The sequence below is a fragment of the Dipteris shenzhenensis genome, chromosome 28 (assembly GCF_047967505.1).
Source record: "Dipteris shenzhenensis isolate YYH24624 ecotype China chromosome 28, Dip_SZ_1.0, whole genome shotgun sequence".
NCBI lineage: Eukaryota > Viridiplantae > Streptophyta > Polypodiopsida > Gleicheniales > Dipteridaceae > Dipteris > Dipteris shenzhenensis.
Genome location: NC_141623.1, coordinates 49826818 through 49844390, shown reverse-complemented (window position 1 = coordinate 49844390; position 17573 = coordinate 49826818). Strand labels below are relative to the sequence as shown.

Here is a 17573-nt window from a genome sequence, read left to right as displayed (position 1 = left end):
TACTGTCACTTTCTTTCGTGGAGTCTTCCAAGCTTCCTGCAAAGTGTTTTCCTTTACTTTCGATTGAGAAGTAGGAGTCGATGGAGAGGCATTTCCATTTGACACAAAGCACCACCCACACACACTCCACATACCACTCTTAGAGGATCAAGCTGCCCTAATCACATGCTCTCTCCATGAGGCTATCCTACACATTTTTCTCACACGGCCTACTCCACACACCTGCCGCCTCTTGGCTTAGTACCTTGTAAACAGTTGGTACAATGAAAAGTGTAAGGCTTTACGCCGATAACCACAATTCGAGGCTAAGCAACATCTTTCGAGTCAGGCGGAGACGATACGCGAGTACCATCATTTGGTACGTCAGAAGAAGCAAGCTTTCATTCCCTAGAATGAAGAGGACTTGATAAAACATTTTGTTTAGTAACAACTCAAAAGACTTTTGGCAAAAGTTCCTAGAGTGGCGAGCCCCATCCCCTCTCACGGACACCAAACTTTGGCACTCATATTCACACACGGTATATAATGTCCCTAAGCAGCCAGCACCTGACCTCTCACACCCCATGCCCCACGCAGTGCACACTTTTCAATCAATGATGTCAAACACACAGCCCTAAAGCTTCACAACAGCCGAGCGAAAGCTCATGAGGGCCTACATATTGAGTTCATTGCATATGGAATAAACACTATGGCCCCGATCTTAGCAAAGCTTTTTTAATGAAGTGGTTTGCACCAGTTTCCCACTCCCGTTCCCAAGGCAAGGGATCCCATGAGCACGGATAACTATAGGACCATTATGATTGGACATGTCAATGTCCAAGATCTATACATCGATGCTCGACATAGCCAGTTTAGAGAGCTTCAACGACTCAGAGTTGTGGGACAGACGGGCTTCCTAAGAGATCACGTGACCATGGATCACATACTCACACACAGGGGGGTCATTGAAGAAGGCCAAGGCATGGAGACAGAGACTTTGTTGTTGCTTTGTGAATTTTCGCAAAGCCTTTGACACAATGTCAAGAGCTCAACTCATCAAACGTCTGCAGGAGTTGGGGTATGATCAAGAGATCACTTGGGCAATCATGGCACTTTATGAGAGTCTCTCAGGCAAGGTGCAAACAGGAGCAGGGTGGATAGAGGAGATTATGAGTACTATTGGGATCAAACAAGGTTGTCCTCTATCATCAACCTTGTTCAGCCTTTGTTATGTGAGCTTAAAAATTTTCATTGGGACTCTAGGGGGGAGCTAGCTGCTCCCTAGCCAGATCCTTGCTCCAAATTCTACCATACGCAAATGGCATGGTCCTACTATGCATGTACATGCAAATGCTTTGAGAACCTAGAGTTCCACATAGACAGATTACCCCCCTTCCAATACAGCATTGAGGCCCCCTCCGTCTTGCTCACGTATCAAGAGTGAAACAAATTATCCAAGAGGATCTCTCACCTGATTGACACACATTCAGGACCTAGTTGGCACCTCATGAGCTTTTTGTGATGCTTAGCTTTTACAGAGACCACTGCCTGCAGATTTCAGCGAAGGGTTTCATCGATCCATCTGGATACACACAGATCCGTCCCCCCACTCCTTGAGGATATTGATCAGACAATTTTGTGTTTCATCACACCAACTTCGCATTGAGAGTGGATGGGCGGAGGGCATACTGGCATACCCAGAGAGCGGCACATATACACATTATGTGATCATCAGAAGATCGAGTCAGAGTGTAAAGTTAAAGATCCACTTGGTGGCAAGGACGTCGTGGTAGGTGAGGACAGGTGAGGAGGCAAGAGAAGGAGGTCGTCTTTACAAGATTGCTTTCGTGTAAGCATGCTGTTTCGCATATACACAAGCACTCGCAATTTGCTCCAAGAAACAAAACCTACTATTTCGGCTTTTTTTTTCCCAAAGCACTCATTTCTTTAGGCAAAAATAAGCTTTGAGCAATGAACTAAACTAATTGCAATGTATAATACTTTAATAAGCAAAACAAATGGCCTATTTAACACACTTATGCGGGTTAATGAAAGCTAGGATGCTTGCAAGTATTATGCTTGCTTTGGGCTTTATAAGAGCTCCCCACATTGCTACCAAGGTTGAAACTATAGCGGTGGGATGCTTAGCTAGCATGATTGCAAAAAACAAGTCCTGATGAAGGCTTACGTGATTTCAAAGTAGCATTAAATAGACCTCACAAGGAATTTGTGAGTTGTTTTAGCCAATTAGGGAGATCAATGTCTATGGGCCAATGATAATGCTTGGGCATTGGAATGCTATGCTAGCAACTATCGTGGAACACTTCAAGTTAGTTGCTAATAGGACTGGGAAAGCCCCACTACCAAGCTTGGGGAGCTCCTCTCGAGGAGAGGTAGGTGGGGGAAGGGGAGGAAAAGGATGTCCAATAGTGGAGCATACTTGTAAATGGAGGCAAATGTGTCCCCCTGATATTGAAAAAATTTTCATTAATTAGTTTGAAGTCCCATGGCCCAAAAGCCTAAATCTGAAAAACTTGCAGCACCAATTGAATGATTAGGCAAGTTCTAAAAAAATAATGAGGATGCCCCAGGCGACGAAAGGTTTTGTAGGTGCTTCTGGACTCTTCCTGCTGTTGCAATGTTAGGCAATGCCTTGCTCCCGAGGTAGTGATATGGCTCTGCCTCTCTTCCTTGCTCTCCTTCCTCTGACATCCCCTTTCAGTCTCTCCCTTGCTTTACATTTCATTGGCATGTCCTTACTTTCAAGCCATTGGGACCCCTGGGTCAAAAGCTGGAAGCGAAGGCCACTCCCAAAGTTTGACTTTGCGTTGGAGCATGCTGCTGCCACTAAACGTGAAATTCATGAGAAAGTTGGGAGAGGGGGTCATGAGGAAGCACATAGAGAGGGCAATCAGCGATATAAGGGGCTACGCACTACGATGAGGCTGAAGGATGAGATTGGGTGCGAGAGGGTGCTAGTGTTGAGCATGTTCTATCGAGCACTGGTGAGTATGTTTCTCCTTACTTTAAAGAATGTTCCCGCTTACATTTAAAAATGATGGTTGCAGTTCAAGGCTTTCTCTGGAGCTCTGAAGTTGTTTTGGCGATTTTCGTTGGAGCTTGTACCGAAGGGCGAGCAAAGCAGTTTCATTTGGGGATGGAGAGGAGAGTAGTTGAAAAGGGTGCGGATTCAGGTTGCGAATGTCTAGGAGCTGGTGACAATATGTCGGGAGGCCTGATCGATGGGGACGGTCTAGATCAGAAGCATCAACAGACTTGAGGGTGCTGCCAGTATCATACAAGCATGGCTCAAGAACAATGCAAAGATCTTATGGAGCTGCAATCGAGACTTTCTATTCCATAGTCACAAGAGGTATTGACTAGCATTATTATCGCCTAGCCTACTTGTCTCTAGCCTAGTCTTTTCTTTCTTCTTTATCCTTGGGGGTACTTGACTGGCCAAGACATGGGCAATCATAAAGATTGCATTCGTTCACCTCCTTAGGATGATTTGTTCTCCATAATCAACGCCTTATACCTGTTTATAAATTAAAAATCTGTGAAACTCATATGGCTACATTTAAAAAGAGGGGTTCTAATGTGTTATAGCTGTTGATAAGTTCAAAATCTGTGAAACTAATATCGCTACGTTAAAAGAAAGGGTTCTAGGGACAATTAAAATGATCGTAACAATAACAAGCTTCGTATTATTGTGTGCTTAAGTGATACAAAAATATGACGGAAGACACAACACTATATGTGATATTTGAAGCCTACGTTTCTTGTCGCCCTTGCAGATGCTTTCTTGTGAACTCATCACCGTATGATTCAATCACAAGCTGCCTAGAGTAGAGACTGATTGAAGCTCCAATGTATAGGTGCTCCAAGTGTATTTCAGGATGGGAAACCCTTTTTAGGAATATTCTTTGATTTTTAATGTCAAACTGCAAAAAGTAAGCCAATGTATCTTACACATTTGTCCTCGTGAAAGATAAGAAAAGTTGATCAAAAGGTAATAACAAACATATCTAAATTTAAATTTACGAAGAGCACGTCAAATTTCAAGCAAATCACCAATTGCACATTCCATCATTACTTGTACTTTTTCATGTTTGCCTTTTCCCAAATATCATGCATCAACAATACAAATTGTCTATTTACCATTCTATAATCAAGAAAAAAGTGAAGGACTAGGTGCACCCACCATCTCAACAGATTGGTCATGCGTATAGTAAAAAAGTTGATAATGCCAAATAAGAAGCGTTTGTGGATCCAGCCATCGCACAATGAAAGCATAGCGACAACCCTCACCTGCCCTAGTATCCATTGAATACTAGAATCTGCAAAGCCATGATACAATGAACTTTGGTATTAGGTGTTGGGAATTTATACTGGGCAAAAATTATGATAACAAAATAAATGAGATAGGATATGTAAAACCAAAAGATAATTAGATACAAGCAACCAAAGAATGATTACAGATTGCCTTCAAAGCTGCTTTGATATGGTTTAAAAGAATAAAGGCATGCTTAAACACATGGGTTTATATCTTGATTTGTTTTCATTAAAACCTCAAAATTTATAAAATGACTTTTTTGTGTCTATCAGCACATAGAGGCCTTGGGACGCCAACTCCCTTTAGTAAGAATAACTATCAAAATCTTGACTATGAGATGAATTTAACAATATGCCATGAGTAGAAATTAGTCAAATCAGCATGATTGTGTTATGTACTAAAAGAGCTTCAAATATGTCTTTACGCCTTAAAATTTAGGTAGCAAATGAAAAAGTTATCTTAATTTGAAAGGGCATGGGTTTTCATATTTTAGTGTATTTTTTTGTTTTACCCCCCCTCATCCAAAAAACCACCCCCCTTGGGCCTCTCATATTATGAAAAATATGTACAAGTCTTAAAATCTTGCATATTTCTCAAGGTATACACCTTATATTTTGTGGGAGGGGACATGAGATTTTCATATTTTCCCCTTGCATATTTGAATTTTTTAAAGAAAATCCATGCATATTCTATATGAACCTTGTCCCTCCATACCCTGGATTTTGAACGACGGCAGTAACATAATACATATTGAGTTGGTGCCCCAAGATAGAGGCAATCTTATTCTCTACCCAAGAGAATCTAATGCAATAGCTCGGAGGTGAGAAGAAGTAGGATCGTCAACTACCTGAACTGACGATGTGCAACTATCTTTGTATTCGAGTTCCCCAAACACAGAGAAAGCAAGAAGGAAGAAAAATATATTAACGTCCTTAGGAGGCCTCATGGACCTATGGGACAAAGTACAACAACTAGAAAAGAAAACTCATACAAGCTACAGAGGGCTGAAGCAAATGGCTCGCTAAGGCCCGGATCCGTGATGGGAATAGGAGGCTTCCCCTCAGAGACGTACAGTTGGACAAGAACTCAAACAGCAGGTCCCCACATGTACGCCATCAAATCAATGAGAGCGCACAGAAGTGACACCTAGAATGATGTGAGACAGAGTGAGGCTGCCTTGAGGGCAGCACACAGGCTGCCACATCGGCAGCACATAACATAAACATCCTTCTTCTGTTTAAGTATGACCTACCCTTTACCCTTTAGGGCAGGTCTGTCCATCATGGGACAGCCATGGTGTTGGCCATCCCTTGGGCCACACATGGGCCCTGGTATATGGCAGCATGGCAGCCTATATGAGGCCCCTTTGGCAGGGCTGCAGAAGGCCCTGCATATGGGCAAGGGGTAGACAACTACAAGGGGCTTTATAGGCCCAAGAGACTGGTCTGGTCAGCCAGACAGACCAGCAGACCAGTAGGGTCAGCAGATGCACAGACTGGTCAGCCAGTGCTATAGGGAATCAAGCCAAATATAAGAGCCCGCCCGGGGAGGCAGAGATACAGCTTCAGAGGTTCATCCCAGGCAGTTAGCAGGGTGCAGTTCAAGGCAGGACCAGATAGTATTTACATAAGCTCGGCACTCATAACACCTACTGCATATAGATGATCAAGAGGCATTTTAGGAGCTCCTCCCTAAGCCACTGAAGACCTTGTCTGAGAAGCACGCAGCAAGGACTGAGAAAAAGTATTGGCAACACTTAGAGGCCTCAGATTTAGCATCAGTGGAGCAACACAGCACTGTCCAAGTGGTGTAGGTTGTGAGTTCCCTTCTGTATTCAGCTTTGGTCCTATTTGGGACACATCTTTTCATGTTTAGGTTGCAATATCTCACTGTCTATTTCCAGATCTGTATTTGGAGTTAAATGCATGCTTATGTGCATACATTGAGTAGGATCTAGCTCAGTGTGAGATCTCGTGGGTTGATACATTTTTTGCTGTGCATATTGGCTTGGATCTTGGCCCACAAGGCAAGTCCCATCCAAAGTTAATCTCTAACAAGAGAAGGTTGATATATTGGCTAATCTGACAGGGCAAACTTCACAGGCTCGCTTTCTTGAGAGCTTTGGCCGAGCAAACTATGGGGCCTCTCTGATTGACGTTGACATTGGACAGGTGTCCTTCCCTTGGCAAGGATAACTTTACCTTGTAAGAAGTCCTTTAGGTGCTTTCTCCTTGCATACAAAATTGGAAGCTCCTGCAAGGGAAGTGACTGGAGGACACTAGTGCAATCCAAAGGTAGTGCTTTCAGCCTAGGTAGAAAGTCAATGGGGAGCCTATTCCTTATTTGGAGAAATGTACACACAGACCAGTGGGTTCAAGCACCACAGAAGATGTATATCCTAGTATGGAAAGCATAACAGCTGAGCTGCAGTGATAATTTTGGCAAGAAGCTGATGACCACAAAAATCTCTATTTATTTTATTTGATGGCGCATTGTGTGACATGGATATGCCACTATTAAGTGAATAATGATTAGAGCAAGCATGAAGCTCTCAGACATGTCGATACTTGGATAAGACCCTTCACAGGGTGATGGGATCGTTATACGTGGAGTGGGCATGAGCATTTCAGACCACAGCCACAATGACAACAATACGTTGCTAAATGGGGGCACAAGAGGGGCCCCGCTCTTGACAAGGCTCATCTCAAGAATCCTGTTATTACTGTAGACAAGCGTGAAGTGCATGCTCCATTGTGGCTTATGTTCCATTGATACAGCATGCTCGTAGTCCACTTTGCAGTCTGGCAGGTTCTATCACTTTGGTGCCTTTTAATGAGGCTACTGCTAATCAGTTTCTTAACCTGGCACATTTGGTGGTGGATAAGGTAGCCTCATCAAAAGCCATGTGGTTATCAGAATTGTGAATGGACCCAATCCATACATTCAGTAACCTTTGGGACTGTCGTCTGTGGGGGATGTTTGCTTCTTACAGATGGTGCATGAAGGAACTTTGTACCGCCGCCTGGTCTTTTCCTCCATTTATTTCTCGTACGAAGCCAAGGGCTACCTCCAGTGTCCTATGCACCTCTGGACTTAAACAATCTCCAGCGATTGTACTTCGTGCCCATTTCTCATGGGACAGAAGGATTTGAGACAGCATGTTTAGTAATCCTCTCTCTCTCTCTCTCTCTCTCTCTCTCTCTCTCTCGTACCGTTTCACTGCTCTTAGCCTGTTCAGGCATGTCCTGGTATAAGGGAGAGGGCCTCACTGAACATTTCCTAGTATAAGGGAGAGGGCCTCAGAATTACTGAGAAAACGCACTGTTATTGAACCCGAACGTTGAAACGCACGCATTGGCATAGGGGTGACGACGATGCACAAGGCATTCATAGAACCAATTTCTACGTTAGAAGGATTCCCAAAGGTGAACAACAAAACCAAGGTGGACGGATTAGGAAAACTTGCAAACTAATCGTCCGCCCACGGGAAAATCCATGAGCTGAGGCGACGGGGAGCATAAGAATGAGTAGACCGCAGAGAAGTTTCATGGATCAACGATTAAAGAACCCGCACCAGCAGTGGACGAGGACTCGACGGATCATGTACGGCGTGCCTGGATTTCTGGAACAATGATGATGATGTTCTCATGCAAGAGGCGAAGTTTGTTCAACAGATTTCAAAATATAGCTATCTTGATAACGTATCTTGATAGATGATGACTTAATAACGCATAAACAAGATTTTTGTTATTTCTGAAGTTAGAAAAGATGAGTATAAGGTTGTCCACCAAGGAGCCAGAAATGGCTATTTATATAGGGCTAGGGAGGGCAAGGTTCATGCCAATTTGAACCTAATAGAAGTAGGGCCAACCCGGCCAATTTGATCGGACTTACCTGCTGTACTAGTTGTCCAATAATAGCCTCTTTGGGCTTTGCAAGCGCTGCCTGGCTATGTGGCAGGCTACCACAGTCCCAGGCTCTCTTGCCATAACTTTGACCTCTTCTAGGTTCAATTTGTTGGCCCAATGCTTGTCCCTTTCCATTGCCTACCAACCCAAGCCCCATCTGCCCCTGTTCTGGCACTTGTGCAACCTTGAATTTGCTGCTCTATTTCCATACAGCCATCCATACCATAGGCACCTCCTCATTGTCTGTATCTACATCTCCCAATGGGGGCTATTTATAGGGCAATAGGCCATCCAAAACTATAGAATTTTAGCCTACCAGTCTGGATGCGATGGCCTGTTGCTACTACTATCCACCATCTTGCAATCTAAGCATGTATCTTTGGCTCTAATCTATGAGTCTGATGCTGCCACAAGCCTTCAAGCCATAAATAAAATTTGCAAACACACTATCTAGTTGCATCTTAACTATTATGGTCCAGGAGACTATATCTTGAAGTTGAAGCTTGTGAAACACTTCTAGTGCTTTTCCAAGCAGGCCACATTTGGCATACATGTCAAGCAAGGTGCTGCCAAGAAAAGTATGTTTTCAAATAACTGTGTGGCAATTTCAACATGTATTTGTGACCTCTTTTTGCTTCTTTCAGCCTAGCACAAACCCTCAGAAGGGCCACAAATATGTAGCTCCTAGATGAAGATAAATATGCAAGTTTCTTCTACTCAAGACATTCAGTTCTTCATTAGCAAGCTGATGTTCAGCATATCCTGACATGCAATCCACGAGACTTCATTTTGAACTATGATCTGTGGTTCTGCAAGCAAGCCACATTTGGAATACATATCCACCAAGGTGCTGCCAACAACTATCTCTTTTTCCATCCCATTTATGGAAATCTCAACGTTTATTTCTCGGCCCTTGTCCATGGCACCTATGCTTCATTCAGCATTTGATGGAAGAAATTCAATGCCTTCTGGCAATGCCCATTGTGGTCGAAAGCCACAATTATGGCAGTCCAGGAGACCATTGTGATAAGGCATTATGGTGAACAATCTCCTTGCTTTGCACACCCTCCAACACATCCCATTCATTTTGACAAGTGCAGTTCCCAAAGCCATGTGTTGGAGACATCCATGATCTAATATGCCACGATCTGTGACATATTCCTTTCTCTATACCTTAGACTTATGGATGGTTTGATGAATGGACACTTGTGGAAGGGTATGCCTTTTCGACGTGACACTTCCTATGAGGCACAACCCTTCACAAGAGACATTCTATTGAAGAGACACTACCATTGCAATGTACCCTCTCATCAAGGGTCACACCCTTCACAAGGGGTACACACCTCTTCATGCACATACACTTTGGAGTACACACCTTTTCATGTGTGACTCTTCACTCTCTATATAAGAGAGGCCCAAGTGTATGGATGATGCTACAAACACTCAAGCAATACAAATATTCCTTGTTCTCTACTATTTCAGTCTCCTTTTTTGTTCCTTAGCACATTTCTAAATATAGTAAATCTAGGATTTCTTATAGTGGTATCAAAGCAAATTTCGCTCCTGCCTGTAGGAAATGCCCCCACCTTCTAGCACCTATCTAATACATCTTTTTTTGCTAGAAGGATATCCACGCACGTTGTGCATGGAAGAGATGGAGAGAATGAGCGTAAAATTGTTTAGCGCCAACCCCACCTAAAGTCATCAATGGCCTCTCCATCTCCCTCACATCATGAGTTGATGTGAATGGACACGACAAAAATCGTGTCTTTTGATGTGCTTGGGTTGTCCCAAAACCAAGGGACGCACCTTTTCCACCATCGAACACACCTTTTGATGAAGAGTTTTAGACTCCTCACCCAAGGGACACACCCCATCGTGGAAAAAAGGACACATTTTTGTGTGGGGACACCTCTCTTTAAAACAGGGTTACACCCCTTCATGAAAAGGTACACCTATTCCAAGGGTCACACCCCTTAGAATAGGCACACCCTTTGGCACCAAGCACCACCCTACAAAAGGGTACCTAGAGGGCCTAAAAAGGGCAACCAGCCCTAAACCTAAGGCCCAACCCAACATTACCCTTGCATTCAAGTAACCCAACCTTTAATTAAAAGCAAGGCCTAGGAGTTATTGCAGCCTTCGCAAATCGGCCTTTGGCGTCTTGTAAGTCACGCCCTCTTCTCGAAAGTTGCACCTGCTGCTCCGTACAAGTCTATCATGTTGATTCTGCCCCTCCCTTGCCGATTTTTGCATGCCAAGCCCACACCAAGCTTGCCGTTTTTTGTTTCCAAGCTTTGCTCAGTCTATGGCGGCCTTCCATAGTCACGCCAATCATGCCCTTAGCCTTCTGAATCTGTTCACCAGCCTTTGCTCAGCCATGGATGTGTTCCATCGCCTCTAAAGAGTGATAGCCTAATGCCAATCTCTGCATGCTCTATCTCTTCACCTCGCCATCTCAGCCTGCAAACAGAGGCCTTGATGTCTAGCAAATCCCCTTAGCCAGCCCCTCTTGTATAAGAAAATCTCGCCTCTACACAACAAATCAAGACCCTGGGTGGTTCGTGGTTTTTGCTGGCAACATATTCTGCCCACCATCGGATTGTTTCATCGCCGAATCACCTCCCTCTACAACAAACCCTAATTTTGAAATTTGAAGCCTGACATCATGACCTCCTTCAACTCGCAATTGATGCCGTACTTTTTTCAGCCCGAAGCCCACCGCTGGTACATGCTTTTCAGCATAGTCTAGCAACTCTAATCTATGCCAAGTGGATTCTTTCCATTCTATTTCTAAGGATTCTCTTTCATATTATTATTTGCCGCTCATTATCAAATTACAGCAAATGAAAGCCCCCTCCTTAAAGCATGGAAACCCCTAGTAATGCCCCAGTCCCTTCAAGGACACCTCAAGCATCATCTATCACGCAATATCGTGTCCAGATTGCACAACTAGCCCATTTTGGAGCTTTTGCATCGTGTCTTTTGTGTCACGTGCCCTTCCAGTGACTTGGACCACATCCTATATCTTCTGCATGAGGCACGTCAATTACATTACTTCCTCAGCACAGTCCAGGTTGTGTTTCACGAGACACGTAGATACCTAGAACCCGATATTCCTCACGAGTTTGTTGTCCATCTTTGGAGAGACTTTTACCCCTCAGCTTCAGCATCTCCAGGGTACTCTCCACCTCCTTCAACTCCTAGATATCCTTTATGCTCTAAAGGCACTCCTTCTCTTGGATATCCTCCACTCCCGACAGTAGCTCCTTATCCCTTCTCAGATCCGTGGACTTTGCAACCTACCCCTGTACTCTCACGAGTAGTCACACACATTTCGGCATCACCGGTGTTACCTCAGACAGGACCTCCTTTACCAAATTTCAACGGGTGGTTCCATCCTGCCTCGCCTGCCCCCTCCAACATGAGCAATCTCAGGGAGCAGCTCGGATCTTCTTCTAGGAATGGTACAAACTAGAGTGCATGCTCGTGTTCTTCTCACAGGGAGCAATGCTTACGTGCAGCCTCTCTGGAGATAAGTGACTCAAAAAAGACCCCTAAAGTCAACTTACAAGGCGAAGCACTACTTCAACTTCAAATTTCTCAGCTTCAGGACAACATCTCCGACTTGGTCCAGAAAGTCCAACAACTCTAGGATTCTCGCAGTACCACACATACAAAGGATGATGTGATGCCACCGGACGACTATGTGGACTCGTTCGCACCAGAGGTAGAAAACACTGAACTCCGTGCCCTCTACTATTTACTCCAAGCTTCCAAAACTAAAGGACTTGACATTAAACTTTCGAAAGCCTACACTGGTCAACAAAATTGCCGAACAGTTACCAATGGCTTGCAAAACTGCACATGTACTTTGATACTATTGACCTCACTGAAGGCAAAAAGATTGCCTTGGCAGCCTCCCTCCTCAAGGATACACCTTTCTTATGGTGGCAACGATGCTTAAAGGACAGCAAAAGTGTGTTAACTTGGGAACATTTTGAACACATGCTTCGTAAGCAGTTCATACCTGCCAATGCGGACTTCCAAGCACGTTCAAAACTTCGATAGTTGGAGCAAGCGGGCTCCCTGTCTTCCTACATCTCTTAGTTCACCACATTGGTGATGGAGATCGATGGTTTAATTGATGATGATTGCCTTCATGCTTTCATCTCAGGCCTAAATCCCTCGTTACGCATTCCTCAAAGCAAACATCACCACCACAGCTGGCGCTATTGCTTACACGGAGCGCATTACCGATTTCCAAAACACAAGGAAGCAGAGTTCTAATAGAACAAAGAACTCTACTATGGCCAAGGGTGCTCACTCTCAAGATAACCCCAAGTTCAGAAAAAACTCGGGTAATCAAGGTCAGCGACAGTCTCAAGATCCCCACAAGTCTCAGAAATTGTATGCTGGATCCCAACAAAAGCACTTCTCCAAGGATTGTGCCTCTTCCTCTTCACAAAGTCATGATCGTCATCACCAACATAAAGGTGCGGCCACTGACAAGAAGAACAATTCCAGCACAAAAGGACTTTGTACCATCTGTACAGGCGACCATAGATGGTTCGATTGTCCCAAGCGACCAAAGCAAAATTCCAATATGGAACCTAGCACTTCCCAAACAGAAGATGCTACCCCAACACAAGACAAGAAAGGCAAAGCTGTTCAAATGGCAAATACCATCCATATGAGCCTTGCCAGCAACCCCGAACCTTCCCTGGCCACTCAAGTACTTTGCGTCCAAGGATCGATTCGTGGAACAACGGTCACTATCCACATCGACGGCTGCTCTCATAACTTCCTAGCTAGTTCTATGGTCAAAAAACTTCGTTTGACCACCAGTCCTAGTCCCATGGACTATCAGATTGAACTCGCAAATGGAACTACCTTCTTGTGCAACACTAGGATCAAAAACTTGTCTTTTCACATCCAACATTATACGGACAAGTTGAATTTCAACATCATGCCTCTTTCTCTGTACGATGTCATACTCAGACAACAGTGGCTCTACAACTATGATCCATCAATCAGTTTTCGTAGCCATACTATCCAGTTTGTCCACCAGGGAAAACTTATTAAGCTAACCGGTTCTAGGGACTCTCCTTCGACCCCATTTGCCTCCGCACACTACAAGTAAAGAAGTGGGTTCGTAAATGTCAAGTAAAGACTTCACTTTTGTTGGTTACAGCAATAGAGGAGACACCAACAAAGGATCCTCCTGAGTACTTCAACCAAGCTTTTTTCCAGCCCTACCTGGATATTTTTCCACAGGAATTGCCAAAGCAATTACCACCTCGACGACTAGTGGATCACCCAATCGAGCTTATTCCTGGCAATAATCCACCGTCGAAACCTCCTTATTGGGTTTCTTTCACTCAAAGTGAAGAAATCCAAAGACAGGTGACCGAACTACTCGACAAAGGACACATTCGGCCCAGTCGCAGCCCTTTAACATGACCAAGGGTGCCATGAATGAAGTCTTAGTGGTGGGCGGAACTGGGGATTTTTGGGAGGTACAAGGGTACGCCATCATCTCCACTGTGAACCACATTGGACTACTCAATCTCTACCACCACAGTCTCCATTTCCTCTAGATCAGATGGATGTGGATGTTCTCCCATGGCTGCCTTCACAATTTGCGCACTAGTGGGTTGAACCAGGGATAAAAATAAATAGGAGGAGCTTCAAATTCTCTCTCTTATTTAGGCATTATTTCATTTCTTTACTGCCATGCCCACACGCTTTTTAATCCGAGAGTTGTCTTCCCGAAACTGCACGAACTCCTTGCTTCACTCATTCATTGACAAGTTCCATTGTCCATACATTATCAGGACTTGGTAATCGGGATTCATGGAACAAGAAGACTACAGCTGTACCCAAAACAATGGGGAATGGAAGGAGACGACCTTACAACAATTCAGTACATGTAAAGATTTGCACCAGAATTTGTTGTTCGCAAACTGCCAAATCTCGTCCTTTTTACAAAATGGTTGCACAGTGGTCTGCAAAGATTTTCACGAGAATTGGTAGGAGTTCCTGTGAAAGCACTCTTTCAATGATTGCACGGAGGTCTACAAAGAACTTCAGATGTGTCAAAGATTTCAAAGAATCGATGATGAAACTCTCAAAGAAAAGGGCACGTAGATTTGTTATCAATCTCAAGGAATCGATGAGGGGACTAAGACATTGCAATTGATTATGAAAATCTCAAAGGGCACACAGATTGAAAGGACCAATTTGCGATGAAGAAAGACAAGAGTGGAAGAGAAGAGGAGAACGAGGAAGTTGGAAGAATTCTGTTGGTGGAAGAGGAGAACGAGGTGTTACGTTGGAAGAATTACATTGGAAGTTGGAAGTTGGAAGAATTTCTTGCCAATCTATATCTATAAAATAAATAATACATCGTTTCATGAAATGACATGTGGCTTCATGAGAGTCCAGATTTCCCTTTTATGAGAACTTAGACCCATCTACAACGGTTTTTTTTCCCAATTTCGATGTAGATTGCCAAAAATCGAGAGTTTCTTCTATCATAAAGCAATCTACAGAACTCAATTGTAGGATTGCAATGTTGTGTGTAAGCTCGGAAATTACAGAGCAAACTACAAAGTGCTATGATTCTGTCACATTATATGTACGTTAATGATGAAGTATCCTCGACATTCGACAACACCCAAGAGATGACTCAAAATGATCCTTGATGCTACTCATTAAAGAATTGTGTCCATTGTCTTTGAACCCAATCCGATTGGAAATTCAGCCCAATTTAGGAGGGAATCTGAGACGATAGAATTGTGTCCATTGTCTTTGAACCTAATCTGATTGGAAATTCAGCCCAATTTAGGAGGGAATCTGAGACGATAGGGTGGTTACCCTTGCCTTACATTTCTTTGACAGAGCTGTTGCTTGTAGACCCTGCTTGCCGAAAGTTGTTGCATCTGCTTCTCTCTCTCTCTCTCTCTCTCTCTCTCTCTCTCTCCTTTCACTAACCCTTTGGCCCAGCATCAAAATCCCTCCTCTTTGCAAAGTTTCATCGTTGCTCCTTTGCATTTGCTTTTTCCTAGCATGCACCTCAGCCCAAAATCAGAGCTCTTCCTTGTATAGAGTTCCTCTGCACCTTGAGCCTTTTCTAAGCATTTGAAATGTGAACTTCTATGCATGTATTTTCCAAAGTGCAAAGCCCTCAACCTATTGCATAGAATCCCCTAGAAGTTAGACAAATGCAGCTGGAAAGTTTGCATAGGATCGCCTAGAAGACAGACAAATGCAACACTTTATTACTAAAGGGTGGAATAGAGTCTAGAGGGAATAAGAGAAATGCATTTAATTCCTCTAGTTGCATTTCAAATTGTGAATTCAAGAAAATAACGTTATGTCAATTATGCCAATGGTGAAAGCCATAAGACAATTCTCAAATTAAGCAAGGTGCAAGGTAGTTCACTTCCAAGTTCTTAAATTGCAAATACATATAATTATGTAAGCATGCATAATAGGGTCAAGAGCACTATATCTCTCTCTCAAGTGTATTCGTCCAGGTTGCCAATGTCTTCTTCTGCAATATCATGCCCAAGATTCTACTTGCAAATCTGATGGAGAGGTGTGCCAACTCACTTGGTGCCATCACAACAAAAATGAAAGTTAGAACAATACATTTCTGATGTGGAAAATAGGCTTCAAGGCCGGCACACAGTTGTTATCCTTGTCACTCAATCTAGATTAGCATTAATAAAATCTTGGCATTGCAATTGGCATTTATAAATTTTATCAAGTACTTATACAAGTAATTCTCATGAAATCTACATCCATACGGGAGATTAAGTTAAAGCATGTCTAAAATATATATCCTGAATTAGATAACATGCTTTTTTACTATCCCAAAATAGAGGGTGTTATAAGCGAATGGTGATCAATTTTACAAAGGACTCCCTTCTCAAGTAGTGTGATGAAAATTTGTGGACAGCCATATTGCATGCTGCATATCTTTCGATACATAAGGAATCGCATTCTGACTTGAACTAAGAAGTTGCAGATCTATGGACAAGCTATAATATTTCTTTTGGAAGTATATCGATCAAACATTTGTAGCAAAAGTTATACCTTCTACAAAACAGCTAAAAGTTGCTGTTTTGTTACAGTTAGTAAATTACTGCCAGGTAGTGACGGAAGTTTATGGACAGCTATATTGCAAGCTACATATCTTCCGATACATAAGGAATTGCATTCTACTTTAAGATCTTTGGACAAGCTATAATTTTTGTTTTGGAAGCGTATCAATCTGACATTTGTAACAGAAGTTATACTCTCTACAAAATAGCTAAAAGTTGTTGTTATAGCTAGTAAATTATTGCAATTAGCTAGTTCACAAAAGTGAATTGTAAACAATGAAACCGACTAAAGAGAATTAGTGCTTGCTCTACTAGCATCCTTGCTCTTTCATCTATATTAAAGAAAAAGATTATGAGAAACATATCCAATACATAAACTCCATAATGTATTGCCGCAACTCAATCCATAGATGCATTTTCAAGCTCCCTTATTAGACATATATAGGCCCAACTATGGAGATCCTCAATGATAATTCTTGGGCTTATAGCATATCAGACATAAGCATATCATTCAACAATGCAATGGTAATATGAATGAAAATAGAGGGAATCGAAGAGCATCATAATAACCAAAAAATTTCCAAAGTTGAAATTTCTTACATCATAATCCGTAAGGATTAGTAGCTCCAAAGGAAATGAAGTGCTGATCAAGTAGTGAATTCCCTACAAGGTCCCTCTACAAATTGCGAGAGAACTTTGGGCTTGTAGTAGAATATCATCCAAGATAGGCCGAGTAATAGGTAAGCCACCCATGAGACTATAATCTTGCATGAGACAAGCCAAGAGCCCAAAGTGATAAATGAGAGCATGTTAGATTACATAGAAAGCTTCCTCACCTGATCGGGTGGGCGTACTTTCACTTCATCATCTTTGTCATATTTATCTTTGCCAGGTAAAAGATAATGATGTCTAGGAAGTGCCCAACTGCTAGAGATCAGTGTTGGGCTACTTAATACAGGGATATACATTTCCAATCCATGCAAAATCCCAAGTAAAAAACCTTATACTAAACTTTCACAATCCTGCTCATAGATAATAACATCGTTGAAGAACATAATGGATGAGCGACTTAGCACAATGAAGGTCCGAAAAAGGTAGAGCATAGTCTATCAATTAGGCAACTGCCACAACTAGACATCCACTACCAGTAAACACAATAGCAAACTGGTCTAGAGCAGAATCTGTGGAAAACAATGGCCATCATGTAGAAGAGACTCTATTAATGGCCATTATGCCCTC

At 42.9% G+C, this 17573-nt stretch overlaps 1 protein-coding gene across 4 annotated transcripts in view; it reads right to left on the bottom strand.

The window, feature by feature from the left end:
• Window positions 1–7987, bottom strand: part of LOC147883678 (uncharacterized) — a 104614-nt gene extending 96627 nt beyond the window's left edge. The window contains exons 1-4 of one of the 4 annotated variants that reach the window (XM_087399968.1): window positions 7890–7977; window positions 7306–7445; window positions 4184–4319; window positions 3757–3923 (exon numbers count right to left, since the gene is read on the bottom strand). In XM_087399968.1, coding sequence (XP_087256094.1) covers window positions 3757–3923; window positions 4184–4306 — 290 coding nt within the window. In that variant the 5' untranslated portion in view covers window positions 4307–4319; window positions 7306–7445; window positions 7890–7977. Of the gene's footprint in view, window positions 1–3756; window positions 3924–4183; window positions 4320–7305; window positions 7506–7889 lie in introns of those variants that run through there. The other 3 variants (XM_087399967.1, XM_087399969.1, XM_087399970.1) reach the window with 3 other exon arrangements.
• Between the last annotated feature and the right edge of the window lie 9586 nt (window positions 7988–17573).